This window comes from Cebus imitator, unplaced genomic scaffold (assembly GCF_001604975.1).
Source record: "Cebus imitator isolate Cc_AM_T3 unplaced genomic scaffold, Cebus_imitator-1.0 Scaffold105, whole genome shotgun sequence".
Lineage (NCBI taxonomy): Eukaryota > Metazoa > Chordata > Mammalia > Primates > Cebidae > Cebus > Cebus imitator.
In genome coordinates this window covers 5,934,981-5,947,567 of record NW_016107420.1, presented here as the reverse complement: position 1 = coordinate 5,947,567, position 12,587 = coordinate 5,934,981, and the positions used below count along the sequence as shown (strand labels likewise).

The 12,587-nt window shown below is 36.0% G+C and overlaps 1 protein-coding gene across 4 annotated transcripts in view; it reads left to right on the top strand.

Moving 5' to 3' along the window:
* Positions 1-12,587, top strand: part of LARP1B (La ribonucleoprotein 1B) — a 182,403-nt gene that overhangs the window by 103,426 nt on the left and 66,390 nt on the right. For all 4 annotated transcript variants that reach the window (XM_037741735.1, XM_017537657.2, XM_017537656.2 and 1 more), the window contains exon 12: positions 9,382-9,505. In XM_037741735.1, the coding sequence (XP_037597663.1) occupies positions 9,382-9,505 (124 nt within the window). The remainder of the gene's footprint in view (positions 1-9,381; positions 9,506-12,587) is intronic.

The window sequence follows — 12,587 nt, the reverse complement described above, 5'->3', positions numbered from 1 at the left end:
CTGGCTAAAGATCGGTGCCGCATCTGTCGAGCAATGTTGACAATCTCATCGAAAGTGATATTCCCGCTGTGTTTAATGTTTTTCTGTTTCTTTCTATCTCTTGGTGGTTCCTTAAGGGCTTTGATGATCAGGGCAGAGGCAGAAGGCACCACCTCAATCTGGGCCTGTCTGTTCTGAATGGTCAGTTTCACTGTAATCCTCAGGCCCTTCCAGTCACCCATTGCCTTGGCAATGTCATCACCAACCTTTTTTGGAGACAGACCCAGGGGGCCGATCTTGGGGGCAAGCGCAGAAGTGGCACCGACTTCACCCCCAGTGCACCTCAGGTATACGACTTTGATCTCGTTGGGGTCAAACTTCGGCGGCATGGTGGAGGCGGCTGGTGTCGGATGAACCCGGATTCGGGACGACCGAAGAAAGTTGCACCTTGGCCTCCTCCGAGCCGAAAGCCGAAAGCTGTTTTTGTTTTTTAAGAAAGGGTCTTGTTCTGTCACTCAGGCTGGAGTGCAGTTGTGCGATCTCAGCTCACTGCAACCTCTGCCTCCCGAGTTCAAGTGATTCTCCTGCCTCAGCCTCCCGAGTATCTGGGATTACAGGCATGCACCACCATGTCTGGCTAATTTTCTGTATTTTCAGTAGAGATGGGGTTTCATCATGTTGGCCAGGCTGGTCTTGAACCTCAGACCTCAAGTGATCTGCGCACCTTGGCCTCTCAAAGTGCTGAGGTTACAGGCGTGAATCACCATGCCTGGCCAGGTTAAGTATTTTTGACAAGAACATTAAATAGCAGTGTGCCCTGTTCAGTGTATGCTCTCCAGAGACATGTGATGTTAGTTACAGAATCTGATGTGGTTAGAATTGGTGATTTGGTCAGTTGGTTTTGATGATGTCTACTAGATTTGCTCACTGTAAATGTACCTTTTCTTCTTTGTAATTAACAAATGACCCTTGGAGTGATATTTTAAAACTCTGTTTGTAAACAGTCTTTATTTCATATTTTAGTGTCCACTGATGATTTTTGCTTAAATCAGCTATTATGCTTACTAGGAGATAATGATTTTTAAATTTGTTATGCCCTGTGTGTCTGTTAGTATTCTTCTATAAAGAACTTTCCTCTCCACTTCATTTTTTATTTTAATATTTTGATTTTCTCCCTTTTTAGTGCTAGTATGGACTCCAGCAAAGATTTCTGTCCATTCTTGTCCTTGTTCATTTTGATGTTCAGAATATCTCAAGCCTAGTCAGGTTAAAGCCTTCTTAAGATCGCTCCTGCTTATAATCAGCATGTCCTCATCTGTTCAGCACATTTATATTTTATGGCACAACAAAGTGGTCTTCTTGCCTTCTTTTTTCTTTGTTTTTTAATTGTGATAAAACTTACATAACAGAATGTCTTATTTTACAGTTTTACGTTTATAATTTCCGTTTGCTTTTTTTTTTTTTTTCCCTGAGATGGGAGTTTTGCTCTTGTCATCCAGGCTGGAGTACAATGGCGCAATCTTTGCTCACTGCATCCTCTGCCTCCTAGGTTCAAGTAATTCTCCTGCCTCTGCCTTCTGAGTAGCTGGGATTACAGTGTCTGACAGCACACCTGGCTAATTTTTGTATTTTTAGTAGAGATGGGGTTTCACTATGGTGGCCAGGCTGGTCTTGAACTCCTGACCTCAGGTGGATCCGCTTGCCTCCCAAAGTGTTGGGATTACAGTCATGAACCACCACGCCCTGCCTTGGTTTGCCTTTTATTTTTTACTTTTATTTATTTATGAGATGGAGTCTTGCTTTCTTGCCCCGGCTGGAGTGTGGTGGTGCAATCTCAGCTCCCTGAAACCTCTGCTTCTCGGGTTCAAGTGATTGTTCTGCCGCAGCCTCCTGAGTAGCTGGAACCACAGGCAGTCACCCCCACACCCAGCTAATTTTTGTATTTTTAGTAGAGATGAGGTTTCACCATATTGGACAGACTGGTCTGGAACTCCTGACCTTATGATCCACCCACCTCGGCCTCCCAAAGTGCTGGGATTACAGGCCGGAGTCACTGAGCCCAGCTGGTTCGTCTTTTAAATGTGGTCTTCACTGGTTTATCCCTTGCCGCCTTCTCTTATTATTTTGAGAACTTCTCCAAAAATCATAGACTCTATTCTTAGGTTTGGGGTTTTTATTTATTAACTGTATGCTAAAGACTCCCTTGTGTTTTTGTGAGACTCTAGAACTACATTACCAGTAGCCTATTAAATTCTCCTGTTATGTTTCATAGACATCTTTTTAATATTCTATCTCCCATTTTAGAAAATGAAAGAAAACCTACCCCAAACCTGTCTTCTCTATTTTTTACTTTGCTTGGATGCCTTAGGAATCCCCATCAACTTATCCTAACTTCTAACATGCATTTTGTCACTAGGTCCTATTAGTCCTCTCACATTCATTCTTACTGCCATGTATCATCTCTCTACAGAAGTTTTATAGGATGTTCTTGCGTCTGTTTCATTCTCTTTCTAGCTTTACTCTTGTCAGAGTAGTCTTTCCTTCTTATTTCTCATTTCATTTTCTTTCCCTAGCAAATAAGATAATTTACTACAAGTCCAAGAAGCAGTTCTTGATTTCAGGCAAGGCTTTCTGTAAGACACCAAAGAATGATTTCGTTTTTCTTTACCCCATCTTTTTGGTGTGCTTTCCTGTGTGTTAGCTTCATTTTCAGTTACGGTTTCTCTATGTGGGAGCAACAGCGGCCATTGATAGCTTCAGGCTTCCCGTGCCCACAATGGCTTTTCACATTGTTTACTTGTCAAACTCTTTATCTTTTAGCTAATAAACCCCAGTTCAGATATTATTCTTCCAGGAAATTCTTATTTGATAAATTTTATGCTCATCCCCAGAAAAATTACTCTCCTATTCTACCTTTGTGCCACATATGTATCTGTTTTTGACTTATACTAAATTGTAATCTGTTTACAATTTTTTGTTTTTGAGACAGAGTTTTTGCTCTGTTGCTCAGGCTGGAATGCAATGACATGATCTCGGCTTACTGAGACCTCCGCCTCTTGGGTTCAAGCAATTCTCCTGCCTCAGCCTCCTGAGTAGCTAGGATTACAGGTGCCTTCCACCATGCCTGGCTAATTTTTGTATTTTTAATAGAGATGAGGTTTCGCCATGTTCACCAGGCTGCTCTTAAACTCTTGACTTCAGGTGATCCACCTGCCTTGGCTTCCCAAAGTGCTAGGATTACAGGTGTGAGCCACTGCACCCGGCCTACAACTTTTTTTTACATCCATTAGATTTTTAAATCACATTGGTACCTTTTTGAACAAGGCAAGGTATAAATTTATTAAAAACAACAACAAAACAAAAACAAAAATTAGGCTTTGGTTGTACATACAGTTGTAGTAGACTACCTAATTCAGATCAACCCTATTGCTGAGAACAACTGAAAAAGTATGTTTAAAAACCCCGTGTGAAGGCACAGTAGAAGGCCAAGACAGTAAAGCATCATGTGGTCAAAATCTGGAAAGAGAAGGAAACCTAGAGAAATATGGCTGGCATTTGGGTCTTCATTTCCCTCAGAGGCATCTGCCAGTTCCAAAAGAAGTTACTAAAAAGAGACTCTTTTTAAAAACTCCTAGGACTTGGAGGGAACAAAAATTGGAGTACAGAAACTACAGAGGGAATTCCAGTAAACCTTCCAGGTTTTGGGAACTTTGAAGGGCTATATCCTAGAAATTATGGTGAAATTGGAAAACACCTGCTTGTAGGGTCAGTTTCTAAATTGTTTTAATCTCTTATTTGATCAACATGCTGATGTCTCTAACCATCTGCCTGAATCAGAGTCCTTTTTGGAGGATTATATCATCATCCTAGGTCTCAAACTTTTAGTAATAATGTCTGATCCTCAAAAAATAATCAGGAATATCAGAAGATAATATGATATAATAGGAAAGAAAACAAAAGAAATAACAGAAAATAGAAAGAGACCCCTAGTGATCCAGAAAATAGAGGTATCAAGCAGACTTTATTTTTAATAAGTTTAAAAAATAAAAGATAAGATGGAGAATTTCAGTATAGAACCAGAAACTTTAAAATATAATCAAGTGGAAATTTTGGAACTGAAAACTATCATAACCAAATGCAGTGGGTAGGCTTAACAGTAGATCAGTACAGTGAAAAGAGAATTACTAAACTGGAAGATGGATCAAAAGAAAAATCCAGAGTGAAGCGTTGAACAAAAAGATGGAAAACACAGAAAAGTTTGTAACAGAGACATGGGAGATACAGGAAAAAAAGGCTAACACGTATCATTGGATTCTCCAAAGGGGGAAGAGAGAGAGAATAAAGCATAAGTAATATTTGAAGAGATTATGGCTAAGAATTTACCAAAACTAATGAAAGACACCAAAGGACAGATTCTAGTCCTAAAAACTTCGAAAAAGATAAATACAAAGAAAACCTCGTCAAGACCAGCTGAAAACAAAACCTGGATAAAAAGGACACTACTTTACAAGTGTTAATACTAAGACTTACAGCTAATTTCTCAGTAGAAATAATGGAGGTGAGGAAACAAAGGGATGTTGTAGTTACTGTGCCTGAAAGAAAAGGAAAATAGTGTTCAAGAATAAAGGTAAACAAATAATTGAATTGTATACTTAAAATAGGTGAATTTTATGAGATGTAAAATAAATGAAGTTCTAAATAAACCTGTATAAAATGAAGTTAAAATAGAGATACCATCAGAGAAATGAAAACTATGAAAATTTATTTTCAGCTGATCTGCTTTAAAGAAAATACTAAAGATAATTTTTCAGGAAGAGGAAAATGATTCCAGAAAGAAGCTTGGAGATGCAGGAAGAAATGAAGAGCAGTAGGAAGGGTAAATATGTGTGTATATTTAAATAAATATTGACATTAAACACAACAGAGCTGGTATAACTCTATAATTAGGCAAAGTAGGTTTTTAAGGCAAAAAGTACTTAAGATGTAAAGATAGATATTTTATAATCATGACAAGTTTCATTGCCCCAAAAGATATAATAGTTCTAAATTTGTGTTTGTCTAATAATGTAGCTTCAAAATACATAAAATTTACAGGCAAATAGGTGCATTCATAATAATAGTGGGAGATTTTAACACATCTTTCTTACGAAATATTTAGATGTAGCAATTAGAACCAAAAAATCGGTAAGGTTATAGAAAATGTGAACACAGTTTAGGAACTTAATTGATGTAATGAAACACTGCATCCAGCATCTGCCAAATATACATTCTAAGTACACATTCTTATTTCGTATGATACGCAAAAGTCAATTCCAGATGAATTATAGATCTAAATGTGAAACACAAAAATTGTAGAAGTAATAGCTCTATAATATTTGGGTAGGGAAGATTTATTGGACAGGAAACGAAAGAAATGACTGATAAATTGCATTATATTAAAATAAAGAACTCCTTTTCATCAAGATAGTGTAAGAGAATAAAAAGTCAAGTTAAAAAGTGTCAAAAGATATTTACAACATTTTATAAAGAACTCTTATGGCTGAGTGCAGTGGCTCAGGCCTGTAATCCCAGCACTTAAGGAGGCTGAGGCAGATGGATCATGAGGTCAGGAGATCGAGACCATCTTGGCCAACTTGAAACCCTGTCTCTACTAAAAATACGAAAATTAACTGGGTGTGGTGGTGTGCACCTGTAGTCCCAGCTATTTGGGAGGCTGAGGAAGGAGAATCGCTTGAACCGGGAGGCAGAAGTTGCAGTGAGCTGAGATTGCACCACTGTACTCCAGCCTGGCGACAGAGCAAGATGCTGCCTCAAAAAACAAAAAGAACTCTTACAGATCGATAAAAGAAAGACAACCCTAAAGAAAAATGAGCAATAGAATTGAATAATCACCTCACAAAAGAAGCTATTCAGATCAGCAAATATACTCAAGGTTTTCAGCCTCACTAGTTATCAGAGAGATACAAATTAAGCTACAATGAGATAAAACATATGGATGACTACCAGGATGACTACATTAAAAACTTTTTCTGAATTTTTATTTTGGGATAATTATAGATTTATAAGAAGTTGCAAAAATAGTACAGAGAGGTTCTGTGTACCCTTCACTCACTTCCCTTCAAAGGCCACAACTTAATAACTATATACATCTTATATAACTATAGCACAATGCTGGACAAGGTGGTTCATGCTTATAGTCTCAGCTGTTCTGGAGGCTGAGGCAGGAGGATTGCTTGAGGTCAGGCGTTCAAGACCAGTGTGAGCAACATAGGGAGACTCCATCTCTTAAAAAAAAAAAAAAATTAGCCAATCATGGTGGCATGCACCTTTAGTACCAGCTACAAGTTGAGGTGGGAAGATCACCTGGGCCCAGGAGTTCAAGGCAGCAGTGAGCTGTGATGTACCACTGCGTTCCAGTCTGGGCAACAGAGCAAGACTCTGTCTTTAGAGAAAAAAAGAAAAAAGAAATATATATAGTATAATATTAAAACCAGAAAATGGATATTTCTTATCACAAATGCATGTGTATAGTTTTGTGCCATTTTATCATGTGTAGATTCATGTCACTACCACCACAGTCAAGACACTGAACTGTATTATTACCACAAAGTTCTACCTGTGCTACCCCTTTAGAGTCTCACCCACATACCTTACCTCCACTATCCCTAACCTCTGGCAGCCACTAATCTGTTCTTCATCTCTATACTTTTTTTCATTTTGAGAATGCTACATGATGGAATCACACATTTATTAGAGCAGTTTTAGATTCATGGTAAAATTGAGCAGAAGATAGATTTTCCATAGATCCTCTTCCCCCACACAAGCATAGCCTCCCCTATTGTCAACATCCCCCACCACAGTGGTACATTTTTTGCAGCTGATGAACCTACCTAAATGCATCATTCTCACTAAAAGTTTATAGTTTACATTAGGGTTCATTCTTGTTCAAATGGCTAAATTTTGAGACTGAAAATACCAAGTGTTGGTGCAGATGTAGATCAATAGGAACTTTTTGTAAATAGCTACAGCCACTGTGAAATACTGGCATTTTCTACTAAGGTTAAATAGAAACCTACTGCCCAATTCAGCAATTCCATTCCTAAGTAAATATCCAACAAAAATTTGTGTCCCTGTTCACCAAAAGAAGTTTTTGTAAAAACATATTTATAGGAATTTGTTTGTAATGGCTATAATATGAGACAGGACCCAAATGCTCAGCAATAATAGAATGGATTTCTTAAAAAGTTATACTGTATTCATATAGTAGATTAGAGCAAGGGTAGAAAAACATTTTCTGTAATGGGCTATACAGTAAATATCTTAGACTTTGTGGGTCCTACATTGTCTGTGGTCATATGTTGTCTACCTAACTCTGCAGTTGTAGCAATGAAGCAGTCACAGGCAATATGTAAACAAATGGTTGTAGTTATGTTCCAAAATAGCCATTTATAAAAACAGACATTAGCCTTTGGGCCTGTAGTTTACTGGCCTCTGTTGTAGAGCCACAAACTGTGGTTACGTGCACTTACATAGATCAGTCTTACATACATAATTTTGCATGAAAGAAACCATGCACTATAATTCAATTTTTGTAAAGTTCAGAAATATCCAAAACACCTATCGTATTGAAGTCAGTGTATCAGTTATTTCTGGGGAGAAAGAGGAGATCCTGATCAGAAGGGACATGAAAAGGAAACTTCTAGGGTGCTAGTAATTGCTTTACCTGAATAGTGATTACTTAAGTCTGTTCATCTTTGATTGCTCATTAAGTTGTATACTTATGATTTGTACACTTCTTCTGTGTGTATGTTATACATTAATGAATTAGTTAAAAATAAAAACTAAACAAAAACAAACACAACTTATGTTTCCATCAGGGTAGTATTGTGTTATTTATCTCTGGCATATGGTAAACATACAACAATTATTTATCGAATTGGGTGTTGCTAATATTGAGCTCTGTAGCAATGTAAGGGACAAGAGAAGTGAGCAGTGATTCTGATTTAGCTTGAAGAGCTTATTGAAAACTTTTGAGGAAGAAATGTTGATAAATATATATTTTGACGTAATTAAAGATACTTTAGTGAAGAAAGATCAAAATCTAAAAGGCTAACATCGGGATCTAGTAAATGGTTTCAGCTGACAAGTGACTATTTATCTTTAAAGACAGAAGGAAAAGTTTATTTGGTTATTAAGAACAAGCTACTACAACTATTTTGTAATGATATTTAATTTGATTCCTGTTTTAAATTTGCTTCAGTCTGACAAAATCTTTGTTATGTTATGTTTTTTATTTGCTTAAACCCTCTTTGAACATTGCCCTGTAAAGTTTCATGTACCCATTAGTACCACGTGGCGTAGATGTGATATAGGGTTTTATTGGAAAAAACTTAGAAGAAATAGTAGAGTATAAGCAGTCCCTCAAACTCCTTTTTCATCTCACAGTTTAGGCCGGGCATAGAGGGTCTTTATGCACTTATGGCCAAGTGAGCTTCCAGTAGAGAATGACCTCTACCCTCTGTAATGCTCCACACATTTGTAGGGCGGGGCCGCAAACACCTAAGTGACTATGTAATAATAGTTACAAAGAGGAAGCCTCCAGAACCCCAGAGACAGGGATGGGTTCTTCCTTTGAGCTAACAACTCAAACCTACTGAGTCTCTTTGCTGCAGCTATCCAGGGCCATCCAGATTTATCTTTATCATATGCATCCCATTATTATAAAATGAAGTGAAATCTTCTTGACCTAGTATTAAAGGTCTTCTAGTACTTTTCTTCAACTTCTTCATCAGGCTTCTTGGTCACTGATTCTACCCAGATTTTTTCATTCACTCAATTACTTTCTAATAAACACATTGCTTTTTCCAAGCTTCTTATCTTTGCTCACATTACCTATTTAGACTGTTTCTTTCTTTCTCTAAATTCGCATCCTTCAAGAGTTGCTTTTGTCTCATCTCTCCTGTGATGGCTTCCTGATGATCTTAATTATACCAATATCGCTTTTCATATACTACCTAATATTACTCATTTTTATATGTTCATTTCTTTCTTTTCATCTAACATATAAATTCCTTACTGGTAGGGAATACATATTATATTACTTTGTAACTTCTGTAATCCCTGGTAGTCTTGTATGTAAATGCTCAACAAATAATGATTAGTATGTGTGCTCTTATAATGTTTTTTAATTATAAAGTAGTCATAATAATTTAGGCTTTTATATGCCTCTTAGATTCTGAATGTTATTAAGTATAATGCTAGATTCTTTATTAGAACATCTTTTTCGCCCCATTGTAATTAATCCCTGTTTTAGAAGTTCATTTTTTTGGGTTGGTATCAATTATTGTCTGTTGGTTACTCTGTTAGCCAGTTTAGTAATTAGATTCCTCCATTCTACTTCAGCAAGAAGTTGAGAACTTTAAGAAGCTAAATCTCATTAGTAAAGAGCAGTTTGAAAACCTAACACCTGAACTTCCTTTTGAGCCAAACCAAGAAGTTCCTGTAACACCTTCACAGTCCAGGCAAGGTATGTAAATCTGCTTTTGTGTGTCTGAATAGTATTAAAGCAGTTCTGAGTTGTTTTTAAAGGTTGCTACTTTTTTTTCTTTATTTGTGGAAAATCATTAGGTATCTGGTAAAATGCTAAAATTTTAAAACTCAACTTTTAATTTATCCTTTGGTGAACTATTATAACATCAGATTATCCTCAAAGCCAGATGCTTACTTAGAAGTAGGCTGAATTGGTTGGTTCTTTATGTATCTGATGTGATTTTGAGATTGCTGGGAATGTTTCTCTTCTAAAAATAAAATTTTTCACCTACTCACTGATCCTTAGAATGCAGTAGAGTCATTCTTTTGTTTTAAGGGCTTAGTTCTGTGTGAGAGTGTAGGTAAATACATTGAAAGATCCATAAATTGAATCTGACATTTCAGACAACTATAACTGATTTTGTTATAGTCTTTTCCTGAAGGTGGTTAAAAATTTTTTTATAAAAGCATCACACATATACAAAGACAGAGTGAATTTTTGTTGTTGTTGTTGAGATGGGGTCTCACTCTTGCCAGGCTGGAATGCAATGCCATGATCTCAGCTCATGGCAACCTCAGCCTCCCGGGATCAAGCAGTTCTTCTGCCTCAGCCTCCCAAGTAGCTGGGACTACAGGTGCGTGCGAACACACCTGGCTAATTTTTTTTTCCATTTCAGGTACAGACAGGGTTTCACTGTGTTAGCCAGGATGGTCTCGATCTCCTGACTTCATGGTCCGCCTGCCTCAACCTCCCAAAGTGCTGGGTTTACAGGCGTGAGCCACCGTGCTGGGTTATACAGTGAATTTTGTAATGAAACCCCATGTACATGTTACACTTAATCATCTCATAACTAATTTTGTTTCATCTCAACTCTAGTCACTCCCTATACCTCCCTCTGGATTATTTTGAAATAAATTCTCATATGATTCATATTTTTTTAATCCCTAAATATTTCTGTGTGTGTCTTTAAGAAGACAAGGGCTATATCTTTTAACAAATAAGTAGCAGGACGTTATCATATCTAAAATTAACAGTAATTTCTTAATGTTAAATATCTAATTAGTGTTCAAATTTCCTCATTCATCACTTTTTTTCCCAGTTTCTTCAAATGGATTGCAATAGAGTGATATGTCTTTTTTAGTCTACAGGTTTCTACAATTTTTTGCCTTATAATTTATTAGTCCTTGCAATTTACTATTGAAGAAACTGAGTTGTTCTATAGTCTCTCACATTCTGAATTTTGCTGATTGCATCCGCATAGTTTCATTTAACCTGTTTTCTAGTCCTGAATTGTCTCTGTTAGTCCAACATAGAGGCTTGATTAGGTTAATACTCAAATCTCTGTAAGAATATGTTATATGTAGTATTGAATACTATTAGAAAATACATAATGCCCTATTGTCTCTCTGTAATGTTAGCAGTGATTGATGATCAGTGAGTGAAGCTTATATTTTACTAGGGATTGCAAAATAGTGATGATTCTATTTTTAATCATTACTTCTTACTTTAATAGGTAGAATACTTTTATAAAGAGAACTTTCTCCCAATTATGCTTAGTCTATAATTTAAAAAAAAAGAGAGAACTTTCCTCAGAATTTGTTTATTCTGATATAGTATTTTTATAGGAAAGTGAATTATTTCCCTTTGTTTACTAGTTTCAAAGTAATACCTGATTCCTTAACATTCTTCGATGGTGACTAATGAAGTTTTTGTTTGTTTTTAAATGATCATTGTGAGCTCATAAATACATGAGATGGGTTTCATTCTATTATAGTTATTATTATTGATACCTGTGTCAGTTATCATTTTATTGACTTTTAGTTCTAAAGCCACCTTTCATTTTCTTGCTCGGTAATAATGGAGTTGGACTGTTAACGTTAATGTTTCCCACCCCACACAAGGTTGAGATTTGTCAGTACCAGAGTTGCTACCAAGTTAGTCCTTGTTTCTAGGCCTTTTGAATAGAAAGAGCTAGGAAATTTTTTAAAGAGAAAAATATATTATGTATTTATGTTGATATTTTCTGTCTAAATTTAAGATTATAGGTTTTGAATTTTAACTTGTTTGATTTTGTGATTGTATTGCTTTTTACTTAGATATATTAAAAAACTTTGTTTCTAACTGCAGTAACATAATTATTTATTTGCTAATCCTATGAGATAATAGTTTCAGAATAACAATAACATTAAATAATAATATTATAAATACTGAAAGGTAACTTCTTTTAGAGTTCTTTAAACTTTAAACTTTCAAAAACTTCATACTTTAAAGCTTTCTTTAAAGTTCTTAATATGTCCCACTAGGGATGTTCAGTTCAATTGCTGGATTTTTTGTCTTGTTAAATTTGAGTACTTTAAAATTGAGAATGTATGTTCCTTTGCACATCATAGCAAGAATACAAGTCGCAAATAAGGAGATAAATTTGACATTGCATTAAATTAACAAATAGTATCATAGAAATCTAAAATCTTAAAAATTAATATGAAAAATAGGAAACAATAATAGAAAAAGTAATAAACAAAACATGAACATCAGTTTCCCATTAGGGAAGACCAAATGGCAAATAAATATGAAAAGATGCTATTTTTACTGAGGTTTTCCCATTAAAACCATAATGATATACCATATTATAACCTAGTAGTTTCATTTCAAGAGATACTATTACAGGTCATTGTGGCTCATGCCTGTAATCCCAATACTTTGGGAGGCCAAGACAGGAGGATCACTTGAGCCAAGGAGTTTGAGACTAGCCTGGGCAACATAGGAAGACCCCATTTCTACAAATATTAATAATAAATAAAGAGTTACTGTTGCAAATGTTTACCAATAGAATATTTGTAGTATCATTGTTTATAATAGAAAAAAGCAAATGAAAACTAAAAAATGCCCAGTTATAGTAGAATGTATTATAAGATGTGGCGTATTCATACATAAGAAAAATAGGCAGCAGTGGAAAATGAAAGAACTAATGTTACGTATGACAAAATGTGTTAATTTAAAAATACAGGAAAAAGGCCGGGCGCGGTGGCTCAAGCCTGTAATCCCAGCACTTTGGGAGGCCGAGGCGGGTGGATCACGA